The 15,155-nt window shown below is 36.3% G+C and overlaps 2 protein-coding genes across 7 annotated transcripts in view; one reads left to right on the forward strand and one right to left on the reverse strand.

Moving 5' to 3' along the window:
* LOC131683731 (flotillin-2) overlaps positions 1 to 15,155 on the forward strand; it is a 503,804-nt gene that overhangs the window by 439,865 nt on the left and 48,784 nt on the right. For all 6 annotated transcript variants that reach the window (XM_058965979.1, XM_058965974.1, XM_058965975.1 and 3 more), the window contains one exon: positions 9,980 to 10,167. In XM_058965979.1, coding sequence (XP_058821962.1) covers positions 9,980 to 10,167 — 188 coding nt within the window. The remainder of the gene's footprint in view (positions 1 to 9,979; positions 10,168 to 15,155) is intronic.
* Positions 1 to 15,155, reverse strand: part of LOC131683723 (glucose dehydrogenase [FAD, quinone]) — a 107,988-nt gene that overhangs the window by 20,232 nt on the left and 72,601 nt on the right. The gene's annotated exons all lie outside the window — the stretch shown is intronic.

Raw genomic sequence — 15,155 nt, forward strand, 5'->3', positions numbered from 1 at the left:
GTTCATTCGACAGATGTTTTGTCTCGTCTTGGAGTCGTATCAAACCATCGTTGGGGTACGGTAGCCGGAAGAGGGCACTTCTGGGAATGATAAGAGAAAAGATAGGGGCATTTAAATTTGGATATTGATGGTTTTGAGGAACGCATTATGTTGTGTTGATATAATCCCAAGGCTATATTTGGTCAAGATTCATATTGAAATATTCACGAAACGATGTAATGCATTATTTGCATTGGGTAAATGTTTTGGGTGTATAATTTATTTAGTCTTTCTTGATAAAAACTGTCCAAACTTTATCCCTAGTCTTTCAAAATACCCCCCTCATTATCCTTTGAACAACTAAACACAACTTAATGAACGGGATAATGATATGATAAGCAGGGAGGTTCTATAGGGGTAGAAAAGGTGTGAAGGACACCTGTGATAAGTAGGGGAGAGGATGCCAAAAAGAGCAGTAATCGGGAGGTGGGAGTAACCCCCCCCCCCCTAAAACCTCCTAGTTACGCCCCTATTAAAATTAGCGAAAGCCTATTCTAATCAAAAAAATAGGTCGGGATTAGGTTGTCGATTTTCAAATTCCGTATGAGAAACATTGATGGTGCAAAATCTACTAAGTTTCAAAAGCCGACTGCACTCAAATTTTTTTTCGAGAATGCTCTAGTAAAATAGCGTTCGTATCCAATACCTTCGAGATTACTTGTTCTTATAAATATACCTTACGAAATTGTTAATGTGCTCATTTATTACATTGCAGCACTTATTGATCCAATATTGGTGAATAAAAGAAATATCAATGGTCCTTAACGACTTCCTTATTTAATTGTTTTTAAGATTGAGCAATATAGTAGTTACTTTAACGAATGCGAATCGTTTTGAAAGAGAGGCTAGCAATAAATCAGTTAATCACTAAAGAATTACTACTCGCCGACGTTTCAGTACAGTACAGTACTGCAATATTACAATATGCTCTGTTAAACTTCTCGAAAAAAGTTAAATAAGATGAAGATGACATTGTATGAACTTAGTGACAAGTTCTCAACATGCAGAATTATTCAATGAATTGTAGTCTATCTACTAATAACTGCTCAAGATTTGCCTCTAATCATTGAATTGTACACCATTGAATTAATCGGTTATAGACAGCTTATACATTATGAGAATAAATTCAATTTACTTTTCATTTTTCGATTATTTTCGAAAACCTTCGAGTAATTAAAGATCAATTCTGTATTGACTTCCACTGGAAATGTTAATCTGCAAATGAAAAGCGTCGTGTTTTTCGTTTCGATGATATTTAACTTGGCATGAATCTGCAAGTCCGTCTTCTCTCCGCATTCTATGATGATGTCATCCCCAAGCTGCTTATCTCGTAAAACTTAAATTTGAGCTTTCCTAAGTATAATCACATTCGAAAATTTCCCAATTCTTCTCAATCGTATTCCAGTTTTAAATTATTGTTACATAATTGTTCTCCATAGTATTAACAAAACATAAAATGTATATTACACTGTTCTTCTAGCTTGAAGAAAAATGTTTTCCTTAGTATTAGAACTTTTGCAACTAGTCTTAAGAGGTAAACTAGTAAAACAGGCAAACCGGATATATTTTCAAATTTTAAACTTATGCAATTGCATGATTAATTTTTTTTTAATTTTGGATTAATAACGCATTCCATCGATTATATGCGGAGTGAATAATAATATAGTGAGCCACCCTCCCTACGAGGGCTAAAATAGGCACATTACCATATAATCCATGTCTCATAGCGACCTCAAAAATTTCATTGACCAATGTGAACAATTTCCGTCATTTTTAAGATTTCTCATAATAGCTATGCATATATATTTCAATAGTTTCCACTTGCATTTGTTTGTGGTTTTCATTCTGTGTGCACTAGGCAATTGCACCCTTACGAATGTTTGTGGTTTATTAACTACGTTTCCTGTTGCGTAACAGTACAACATTTGAGGAAATATACATTAAATATGCTACGATAGTGGGATGATACTTCGCTTGAACTTGAGTTTGTGCTGCTACGATGGTGGGATGATATTTAGTCATACGTATTAGTACATATACTGACATTAAACTGTATGTAATAAAAATACCCTTTTTTCATTTTTGCTACGAATATAATAAAGTTACACTCAAGTAAAATATGATGTGCGCGTAAAACTAAATACACAGTATATTTATTTATGCTGTATCAACAAATTTACGGCTAACCGTCAGATACTTACATCTTTCATTACATGCTGCAATTAATCACTACTTACCCATACCCACAGATGGTATGCAGGATTATACCTGCGAAAAATCACGTATCACAGTCGCCGCAAACTGTCGGCTATCCAGAGGTGGTAGTCGATGGTGGATTGTAGGTTATCGAAGCTCGGCACGCAACTTCGCCGCGCAGCTGTTGGTAGCACTTTCTCCAATTCACTGCCACCGCATATCATCGGATGTGCGCCACAATAATAATCACCGGTGAAAAATACAAACGAAATTGCATCGCTTGCGATTCGAGCAACTGGACGCATGGCTTTGGTCGATAGTTTATGTCATCACATTACTGGCGCGTGGCTGGTGTTTGCTTATTCTTCTTGCTCGGATAGTTCAAGGTATGTCATTGGGTACCTCCGAAATATAACAACAAGAAAGCATTTCTAAGCATTCAACTCAAATCATACAGAACATTCTTTTCAATATATTCGAAGGTTCTGTTATCCTATATAATCAACACTAAAAAAATGTTTTAATACTATTTGAAACAGTTTGGGCTACTTCTGAGGTCGTCAAAATGACTTCCTATTACAATTAATTAGATTTTTTTTCATTTGAATGAATATCACTAAAAACAGTGTCCATATTGTAAGTTGAGGTTAAATTTTAGCACGTCTGAAATATCGAACAAGATTCATAATCTCAGAATTTCAGAGTTCGTATTTGTATTCGGATACTCAAATATCATATAAATTTAGCGGTTATGACCAATAATCACCATTTGCTGTCAAAATAAATGGAGCTACGGTCAATTACAAAGTTCAAATTAATTTTATTATTCAATATTCACACGATTTGTTGTTTAGAATTCAAATAGCTTTTATTTAGCAAACATGTAGGTAGCCCTCAGTAGCCAATACTGTCCAATTTACATAGTCTAAAACTACTAAATTCTCCTTCGAATGGCAGCGTGATCGAATCTTAACTAAGCAACCATGTGCACACCTAGAAAAAATCGTGTAAATTTACGTCTCCTCACCATGAGCATCAAAAATGACTAAGTTTTATGTTTGATTTTAATTTTTTCATGACGTTGAATTTCGTAAATCACGTAATTTTACTCCACATATAGCGTTTATCCTGAATGGCAGGAAGCGTAATTTTATGTCATTGGGCATGTAAAGTATATTTGTATTTGTATTTGTATAAAAAAAAAGTCCAACTGACAATTTGACTTAATGAACTATACTAAACTAAGGTAAACTAAACATAATTAAAATAGTGACAATACACGACGACGAAACTGCGAAGAGTTCATGACGAAGTCAAAAATTTCAGCAAACTCGTTGAAGCGACGACTCATTGCTAAAATTGGACTATTGGTAGCGTAGTTAGTGTTGCGCATTTCAGAATGCAGCAGGGCTCGAGGGCGAAGAGAACGAGTAGGCGCGTAGAGGTTGATTTGCGCTAGAAGCTCCGGATCATCATATTCAGCCAGCAGAATCTTGATACGGGCACCAAACGACGTTTGCAAATTCCAACTGCGGGCGCACCAATGAGCAATAAAGAGCCTTGAAGCATAGAGGGTCCCGAAATTCGTTGGATATTTTGAAAATAAGTCCCAGCAAACGATTGGCTCTGTCGATGGTCGCTGAGACGTGTTTGTTTCATGTATAATTGAACGGAACACGGTATTGTTCCGTCAATTCGTGAATTACGGTTTGTTAAATTGTGTCATGATTGCAATTACGTTAACGATAAAATTCATATTTGTTGATGTGTGCTTCTTACTAGGGTGGCAGTCATAAAATCAAGGTGTGACAAAATGTCTTGAAATCAATCAAGGTATGTGCAAAATGTGAATTTGATTGCTCAAATTCGATAAAGGTTTTTTGAAGCATTTCGAAGAAGTTACATACATGTTACGTCCATGTAAAGCCTGTCCACGATAAATTTCGTACTACTTTCTCTCAGTGCATTTTTAAATCGCTGAAAAGTTTAACTTACATAAAAACGCAAACTCGCCACAAACAGTTTATTTCGATGCTAATTCCTTTGTCAATGAAATTCTCAAGCTTTCAGTGGAATAACCACCAGATTCCATACTTTATCCTAAGATACACTAGCGACGGCATTTCTCCATTTTCTCTGGAAATTCCTATAGAATACCAGGATGGACATGTAGACATGTCTTTTAGTACACATCTCGTCTGTGTTGTGTTATCTTATGACAACCGCCATTTAGCATATTTCAGTAAAAACGATTTTTAAAGTTTGATAGTAAATATCTTGAAACTTATAAATGGTAGAAAAAATTCAGAACCGAAGTCCTGGCAATATTGCCCACACCGACTGTCAAATGAACTTTATGTAGTTTTGGTTTTGAGTTATTAGTGGATACGCCAATGTATCTCGATTACAAAGTATTTTCGTTGGGCTGCTAAAATGCGGAGCTGAATCCTGATGCGTCCTAAATTCATAGTTTATTATCATCTATTTTTACATTTTAACTACATTCAATTAGCTAGAGATTACTGGGTAGGGGAAGTGATGAAAATTTGGAGCCATAGTATTCAAGAATGTGAAGTATACAGATTGAAAAACTAGAAGTGACAGGGTCATTAGAACAGGCTTAATACCTTACGGGCTTAACTTTTGTCTTCTGCCGATGGAGGTCGAGCTTAGGTAGCACAACTACGAATCACTCAAGTGCACAGCATGTCTCCTGGCGAAGACAGACTTGTCCCTCTTTACCGTGAAAAACGGTCGATTCGTCATAATCACTTTACTCGCTCCACTCTCGGTAACACAGGGCAATTTTTAAGATTTCAGATTGACCAATTTGCCTTTCTCATATAGAAAGGTTATGCAATCGCTCCAAACATCGACTTATTATCCGAGGCCCGGAGAGCCGAGTCTTATATAACATTCGACACAGTTCGACAAGTTCAGAAACTGTTTATGTGTGTATATATCTATATGGCAAATAATATTGCCTCTGTTTCTAGAAGATGGCTGAACCGATTTACACAAACTTACTCTAGAATGAAATGTACAAACTTCCCATCGGCTTCTATCGATTTCGGTTCGATCGGAATTCCGGTTCCGGAGTTACGGGTTGAAAAGTGCGGCCACACAGCAATTGTTCATTTAAACTGGTACCACTATCATCACTATCAAAATGATGCATAACTTATTAAAATGGGTGCAAAATCAAGGTTATATTTTTTTTTCTTTCAAGTGTTTCACCGTCGACACGTAGCTCATCAAGTTCGTGGCTGGCGAGGCATTGTGTATAAGTGTAAAGTGTACTAAGAATGTAATGGACATTTTCACAATTATATTGAACATAAACCTCTTGTGGTAAACTACAACTATTGGGAAAAGCTCATATTTAGCATATGATATGTGTATCCAATTACCATTTGAATTAGCAGTGTTCCGAAAAAAATCAAAATTGTTGCCGGTCTAATAACCAGCCATGGAGTCATAGTATGGAGAAATGAGCAAGGAACAATTGCACCACTAGGTGGATTGAAACAAGTTTTTGTATGACTTATATCTAACGTTGGCATGAAAAAATATTTATTTATTATATTTAAACAAGATTACAGTAAAAAAAACCTGTTTTAATCCACCTATTGGTGCAATTGTGCCTTTCTCATTTGTCCAAACTACAATTCCATGGCTGGTTATGTTCAATACAATGATGGAAATGTATATTACATATTCAGTACGATTTGCACATACATACAATGGATCGACAGTTACGAACTTGAGGAAGAGAGTTCGAGGGGTCCGGACCCCGCAAAAAGATTCATCTTGTTAAGAAATTTTAAATTAGTTTTAATTTTGAAATAGTTTCAAACTCAAAATCATTTCAAATTAAATTTTTCTGGTTTTTATTAAATCCGGTTATTACCTATTAAGCCTAATGTGTTCATTTCAAAATTCAAGTTTATTCTAGAGGCTTGATGAGAGGGGACTTGATGCGTGAAGAAGGGTTTAGGGAAGGGTGGTATGTGATATGTGTGTGTGTGTGGGGGGGGGGGGGGGTGCTAACCCCTCACCGCATACCCCTAGCTATGCCCCTGTCAAAATATAGAAAACCTATATCAGTCAAAAAAAAATTGACGATGTTTAGAGCGATTGCATAACCTTTCTATAGGAGAAAGGCAAAAATATACAAATTGCACTTTTTTCTTTAACTTCTATAAAGTTGGTTTATTTTTCATCAAAATTTATTGACATTAGGCATAAGTCATAAATTTTTTTATCTATTTTAATGATTATATTAATTTCTCTTTTCGGTAATCTACGAGAGACCTTGCACTTGACGAAGTAGAACGATGCTTCGCGCGCAGAGCCGACGAGGTCCGCCATTTTGAAGACGCCATTTTTAATTTTCTAAAAAATAATCATTTTCTAATTATCCATAAATAACGAATTCGTTTTTTCACAAAAAAAATCTCAAATCTTTTTTGATTTTCCGCCGAATCCAGGAGAAAGTCCTCTTAAGAATAAGGGTTATTTTGGATAAAATGCCCTAAAACTCCAGCTTTCCCTTTTTTTGGAAAACGAAGACACTTTCTTTAAAATTCTAAGATATTTTTTCTTTAAAAAAAAGACACAAAATATAATTCTTTAAGTGCTACTTCAAAAGTTATAGCATTTAATATATTTTTTTCCTCATATTTACCCATGGTGCCAATGTCAAGAACTTCAAGCAAAAGGTGCGGGGGTCTAAAAATGTCCAAATGATGTGAAATTTGACATCTGAGTTTACTTTGACATTTGTCACAATACGAAAGGGTGGCTTTGAGATTTCAAAATAAGTCCTTTTTTGCAATGCCTTAATGGTCACCTTCACAAAAGAGAAGTAATCAATATTTTAATTAAAAAAATAAATGGGATTTATGTTACTATGTTTTAATTGCCGCAAGGTTCTACTCTATCGATTTTGTTGGCTATTTTCGGCAAATTTGAGGCTCAAATTTTTTCCGAAAATAGCCAACAAGATCGATACAGTAAATGGGATTTATCCTACTAATGCTGTGCAAAATAATTATACCCATTGAGTGCGAGATTTCAGATTATCTCCTATTACATAATGCAATTCTATATGTATATCTTTTTGTTCCTATATGCAGTGACAATTGCAGTGAGTTTCCGCAGCAAATCATGAATGCGTAAATGCGGGGAGCAACCAAATGTTCCCAAATTTTACATAGGGTGATGTGCCTATTTGCGCCATGTTTCTATTATCACCCTACCCATTTGAAGCCGTTGGTTAGAGCAGTGTCTGCCATCTTTGTTCACCGCATTGAGTCAAATGGTAGCGCAACAATTGGGGCACTCGATTCGAGTTTTCATTGTGCTCAAACACGAGAATTTTACTGTTTTCAACACATTTGTGATTATATATTGGTTCTTAACAACGAAGCAAAGCGGTTGATGTCAATTTTTACGCATTCCATTGATTGTAAGGCAAGAAATTACCGAATTAGTGAGGCACCTTGCTTAGTATGGTGAAAATAGGCTCATCACCCTAGTTAATATTCATATTAACATTTAAGGGGTTATATACAATATTGTGGCGAAACAGTGAGCCAAGTTCGTGATTTTTTTAAAGTGTTTTATGCAAATTTAATTTTAAAAAGCGAAAGACAGTTCGTTGGTAGCACTATCAAAGATAGAAATAAGTTGAATTTGAAAAAAATATTCCCAGTTTTGGCCCATCCCCCGAAGAGAGTTATTTTGGCAGAGGTTTGGGATGAACGCTCTCTAAGCCGAACCACTCAATTGAAATCCAAAAACTAAAAAGATTATTGAAGGAAAATGTATTGTGGTGTACTTGAACGGAACGGTTCCCCAATTTTTTTTTCCTTAAAAAACATGTTGACCAAAAAATTGTGTTTTGTGGTGTTCAAAAGTTTAAACAAAAGTTCATTGCGAAGAATCGAAAATTGTTTAATAAAAAAGGAACCATTCAAATGTAAATACAAGCAATCCAAAATAAGTTTTTGCAAATCGGATAACTAGTTTTTGAGATATCATGTTCACCGCAACGGTACTTTTCAAAAAACTCCTTTCCGGGCGTTTAACCCTTTATAAGGCCCAGAGTTTGGGGCTATTAGTGAATGTTATATTAATAGAAACACGGTTCTTTCACTTAGGTTAGAATATATTTACATTTATTTCGTAATAAAAACTGTATTGAAAATATAGTTGCTACCGTCCGTTAGAACTTCAGTCTTCCTAATGTTTGATTTTTTTATTTATAGATTTATTTTATCTTTATATTTTTCCAACGAAATTGATGCGAATATAAAAACAAATCGAGCTGGATCAGAAATTCAGAAAACTATGAAAGTGGGTTACTGGTTATTACATGATTAACAGTAAATAACCCCTGAATTCTGAGGATAAGTTGAAAAATGAGGCCACAGTTTATAGACGTTCATTTATTCATTTAGTTTTTTTCCTTTATGATTTTTACCACTTATAAACCAAGTTTTCGGATTAAAAACAGTTGTTTTTACAAATTTGCATCACCAACTTATACGATCTAGATTTTTTTTTCAAAATCGAGCCAATTTTATTGTCCAAAAGGAAATCGCCGTATTTTTTAAAAAAAACTCCACCAATCTGAAACTTTTCACTGTATCTCAATAAAAAGTAATAAGAAGAGTTGCCAGACTTCTAATAAGTAGATTTCATTAGATCAGATCACTTTTCACTTCACATTCCTGCGTTATGAATGGAACGAAAAGGTGGCAATATAGTAGCCACCGTCTTATAAAGGGTTAAAGTTTTGTGTTAACTTCATACGTAGAATAACCAGCCGCTGCAAATGGCTGTAATTAAAAATCTAGTTCTCCAATATGGATGAAATTTTGCACAGATATTTTCGAAAGTATGTACTTCCATAATATTTATTTTTTTTCGGTTTTTGAGTTACAACTTTGTATATAACCCCTTAAGAAGAAAATTATGTACCTACATTATGCACCGCACTACTTACAGCTTCAATAAAATCACATAAATAAGTTAACCAATCTTGGGCCGTGACCTATAACTGTGTGTCTAAGCTGATAGCAATGCAATAATCTGATACATGTTGTGATGTTCGTGCTTTTCGTATCGTACCAGCGGTAGTGGGTAGAAGTCGTAAATGAAAGTCATACCTTCTTTTCAACATAAAATATTTCTTTCTGTTCACAGGAGGTACACTAAAGTATTATCCTGTATTCTATTGCTGCTCGCTGGTAGATCCGATCGTTGATGACATCCTATTCCCTAAAAACGGACAAGTATCAAATCTCTTTAATCTTTTAGCTTGCACACTAGCATCATAAAATAAATATTCATTGACCTACTATTTGATCGATACAATTCGTACTACCCTGATTAATCGCTTACTCATTACAGTCAAAACGACATTTTACTGTATATGTAGCTTCATTTAATCTACCACAAATCACTTGTATTTAATACGAAATCTCAAACTACTGTTACGACGATTATGCACAATACCCATATTTTAACTATGGATAACGTTATGGAGCGGGATTTCCAAAATTCAATATCTAGAAGTAAATGCACCGTAAGCCGTTTGCATAGCGTGTCACAGGTTTTCACTATATCCAGGCGTTTTATTTTATTCACATTGGTTTACGATCTTCTCAACGATGTAAAAATTAAAACTAACGCTTCCACACTAACGCTATGCTTTACTATCTTCCCTCTTCCACAGGCGGATGCTGCGGTTCGACGAAAAAGCGCACAATCGTTGGCGGCTGGGCGTGGGCATGGTGGCTCGTTACCGATGTCCAGCGACTCTCGCTGGAAGTCATGACGCTGAATCCGATGTGCGAAATGGTGGAAACTGCCCAGGGTGTCCCCCTGACGGTGACAGGTGTTGCACAGTGTAAAATCATGAAGGTATTTTCACCCACCGAGGTGCTTCTCTTGTGTATAGTACTGCCACTGACAAGAATGCCATACCCATGTATAGTGCATCCTCATTCCTAGGTGTGAGCTGAGTGCTAGACCCAGCTCAATGAGTAAAGTATAGTGACTGAATAGTTGGTGAAATAGATACTGTATTTTTTCATTACTATTTCGAGTGAAGACTTTCCTTAGTTTATACCGTGTATTATTTTTGGATTTTTAATAACCAAACAAACTCTACCAACCAATCCGATATAAACTAATATAAATAAATTATATAATTTTTATTTGGTTTAGTTTATGTTTGTGGTGGTACTATACTTTTTTATTCAGAAACTTTTATTTTATCTTTATACTCTCTTTATATTTTATGTTATATATACTATTATTATATTATGATCCTTTATTTTTAATTATTCTTATTGTTCTTATTATCCGCAATCCTAAGAGTGCATTTGCTATTTTGAAACTCGCATGATTCGATCAATTGTTGCCATTCTATTTCAAGCTTATCATTCTTTAGCGAATAAGGATTACTGCAATTTCATTAGCCCTAGAGCAGGAACACGGGAAGTTATCAGATACACTCGAATCAATAAAAAAAATTAAGGGTGGGAATGCCTTGCATTTTAAACTTCATAGTCAGCCTCTGGCAACAACCAAAATTATAACATAGCGTTAAGTCTACTAGTGTACTATTATATCTATTATTTTTGCAGGTTAAGCATAATAATGTGGCCAGGAACACTACTTTTCAGTTGTTGGTAGTTGATACTCTTGTCGATGAAATGTACCTTATTGTCGCGGTATCACTATAGCACCTTCCGGCGGCTTACCAAATCTGGTCTAACGGTTCACTTGATTTATGTGAGTCTTACTAAAGGGGCCTTGGGCCTGAGCACTGCAACTATTGACACAATCTACAAACTTGTCGTTAAACAAAATCTATTCTTGAAACACCGCGGCCAGTTATTTCAAAAAACACTTTTCGAAGCACTGAAAAAATTCGAAATTAGACTGAAAATAATGCAACAAAATCAAGGGGGAGGGAAGGTAAGGGTTTCAGCCATACATCAACTACATAATTTTCCCATTCCAAAAATACTCATATTATTGAGGTTACAAAATGGCTTCCGACATCGATTTCCGTCATCTACTCGGTAATCCCATTCTGAAAATACCCTCATCGTTGAGGTTATAGAAAATTCATCAAAACCGGAAGTCATCATTTTGGTTTTCAAAATAGCGTCCGATTTTTCGGTATTTATCTAAACCGGATATCACCATTTGGAATTGTGAAATGGCTTCAGACATCGATTTCTGCCGTCCACTCGCAAACCCCATCCCGAAAATACGCATATCGTTGAGGTTATAGAAAATTTATCTAAATCGGATTTTTTGACAATTTACATAGAGACAACCCAGTAGCTCTTATTTTCACCGCTAGGTGGCACTGTATTCATCAGATTATTACTGCAAATGTAAAAAAGAAAAAAAATGTCTACATTTTGTCGAAGACAGCAAGTCAATCTGGCTCTGTTTAAGAAAGTTATAAGGATATCAACAAAGTGATGCTTGAGTAAGCTGACCAACTCTGACGAAAAAATCCGTACACCATACCGCAACGAAGCGAAATCGTTCATCACGCTCAGGCAAATGGTTTTCATAGTGTACGGATTTTTTCGTCAGAGTTGGTCAGCTTATGCTTGAGTCAGTTTTGCATTTATTTTTTTTCATAAAACGTTTATTTGACACGGCATTTGCAAAAGCTTTTTTACGCCGGGGTTTTTTTTACATAACATGTTACAAAGCTTCTTAAGACTATCACGTTATAAAAAAATTCACTTTCTAATGCTAACACTGAGGATAATCATCATTTTGAATGTTTTTAATTATACTCTATTTTCTTGAATTTCATTATAAACCTATTGATAGTTTTTCTGTAATCTTTGTTTATTTTTTTTTCTTTATTTATATCGTTTTATCTAACTTAACTAACTGCGAAAAAATCTAAATTGTTTGTGGGTAGCAAGGGAAAAAACTAGAAACATTGTGGGGATAATTATATTTGAATATTTATTTGTTTTCAGGAAATGATAAATATGGCTCATGTATGTAAGATCTCGTAAAGCGAGGATATCACGAACAGGTACATAGGGTGGTTTTCTTCTGGCTCGTAAGGAGTCTATTAATTGGGATCTGGCTTCACGATATTCAGTGCAAGACCAAACAACATGTTCAATGTCTTCGTAACCCTCTCCGCAAGCACATTGATTATCTTCTGCGATCCCAATACGGCGGAGATGCGCATTCAACGTATAATGGTTGGACATGAGTCTAGACATCACACGGATGAAGTTTCGACTTACATCCAACCCTTTGAACCATGCCTTCGTTGATACTTTAGGGATAATTGAGTGCAACCATCGTCCCAGATCTCCATTGTCCCATGATGTTTGCCAACTAGTAAGCGTCCTCTGACGAGAAGCGCTATAAAATTCATTGAAGGCAATGGCTCGGAAGCAAAGTATCAATGATTTCCAGACTATAGTGAACTGCTGCTAGTTCGGCTGTATAAACGGAGGCAGGTTCTGCAAGCTTGAAAGAGATCGAGGTGTTATTGTTGAAAATACCGAAGCCAGTGGCCTCATTGATTCGTGACCCATCAGTGTAGAACATTTTATGGCAGTCAATGTGTTGGTATTTACTTATGAATATTTTAGGGATCTCCAGAGAGCGCTGGTGATCCGGGATTCCACGAATTTCCTCTTGCATGGACGTGTCGAAAAATAAAGTGGAATCGGGAGTATCTAGTATATTAACACATGTCAGAACATAACTAGAAGGCGTTATTTCTTGTGACATGTGATTGAAGTACACTGTCATGAATGTGGTTTGGGATTGAAGCTCGACAAGTCTTTCGAAATTTTCAATTACAAGTGGATTCATAACCTCACATCGTATAAGTAAACGAGAGGAGAGATCCCAGAATCGATCTTTTAAGGGAAGAACTCCCGCTAGAACTTCAAGACTCATCGTATGTGTCGATTGCATGGAACCTAAGGCGATTCGTAAACAACGATACTGTATTCGTTCCAATTTAATAATGTGAGTGTTTGCAGCTGAACGGAAACAGAAGCACCCATATTCCATTACTGAAAGTATCGTTGTTTGATACAATCTTATCACGTCACTTGGATGAGCACCCCACCAAGATCCGGTTATTGTTCGGAGAAAATTTATCCTTTGTTGGCACTTCTTTATCAGATACCTAATGTGGCCTCCTCATGTACCTTTAGAATCGAACCAAATTCCGAGATATTTAAAGGTCATGACTTGGGCTATCGTTCTACCAACCAACTGAAGCTGAAGCTGAGCTGGATCACGCTTCCTTGAAAAAACAACCAACTCTGTTTTCTCCGTAGAGAAATCGATGCCTAACTTCAAAGCCCAACTTGATAAATTATCCAAACTATCTTGCAGTGGTTGTTGTAAATTTATGGCTTTTGGTCCTGTAACAGAAACCACGCCATCATCTGCAAGTTGCCTTAGAGTGTATGGGCTGACAATACAATTATCAATGTCATTCACGTAAAAATTGTAGAGAAGGGGGCTTAAACAAGAACCTTGTGGGAGGCCCATGTAACTTATTCTGAATGTTGCCAAATAGCCATATGAAAAATGCATGTGCTTTTCTGACAATAAGTTGTATAAATAATTATTTAATATTGGTGAAAGACCACATTGATGTAGTTTCTCTGAGAGAACATCAATGGAAACAGAGTCGAATGCTCCTTTTATGTCTAAGAACACAGACGCCATTTGTTCTTTTTTTGCGTAAGCTAGTTGGATTTCTGACGAAAGTAGCGCCAGACAATCATTCGTTCCCTTTCCCCTCCGAAAACCAAACTGGGTATCTGATAGCAAGCCGTTCGCCTCAACCCAATTGTCGAGACGTCGTATGATATTTTTTTCCAACAATTTCCTAATGCAGGATAGCATTGCAATCGGTCGATACGAGTTATGGTCGGAGGCTGGTTTTCCCGGTTTTGGAATGGCGATAACTCTCACTTGTCTCCAGTCGTGCGGGACTATGTTCTGGTCAAGAAGCTTATTAAATAAATTCAACAAGCGTCTTTTTGCTAGGTCAGGCAGATTCTTCACTGAGTTGAATTTAATTCTGTCTGGACCCGGAGCATTATTGTTGCATGAGAGGAGTGCAATTGAAAATTCCATCATTGTCAAAGGCGAATCTATGGAATCGTTACTTGTGGGAGCATCGCGAATGATTTTCTGCGCAGGAGCAGAATCTGGACAAACTTTCTTGGCAAAATTAAATATCCAGCGATTCGAAAAATCTTCGCTTTCATTAGTTACGTTTCGATTCCTCATTCTGCTGGCTGTGTTCCAAAGAGTACTCATTGATGTTTCTCTTGACAAGCCATCAACGAAACGTCTCCAATAACTAGACTTTTTGGCACGACGGAGACTGTCAAATTTGTTTTGTAAAATCGAATAATTTTCAAAGTTTGCACGTGTACACCCTTTCCGTTTCATAATTTCTTTGTAAGCAACTTGTTTAGCTTCATATGCATCCGAGCACTCTTTGTCCCACCAGGGATTAGGAGGCCAGCTGTTCATTATCATGCCAGGATTGCATTTCGTTTGGGTTTGTTCTGCTGCTTCAATAATCAAACCCGCTAGAAATTCATATTCTTCGGTAGGTGGTAGCTCTTCCGTCGAAATAAGAGAAGTGGAAATTAAAGATTGGTATTTTTTCCAATCAATATTTCGTGTCAATTCATAAGGGACATTGATTGAATTCGTGAGGCCTAATTCACTGTTAATTAAAATAACGACTGGCAAATGATCGCTACCGTGAGGATCAGGTACAACCTTCCACGTGCAATCTAACCGAAGTGATGTCGAGCATAGAGATAGATCTAATGCACTTGGTCGTGCGGGTGGTCTGGGAATGC

This window comes from Topomyia yanbarensis, chromosome 2 (assembly GCF_030247195.1).
Source record: "Topomyia yanbarensis strain Yona2022 chromosome 2, ASM3024719v1, whole genome shotgun sequence".
Lineage (NCBI taxonomy): Eukaryota > Metazoa > Arthropoda > Insecta > Diptera > Culicidae > Topomyia > Topomyia yanbarensis.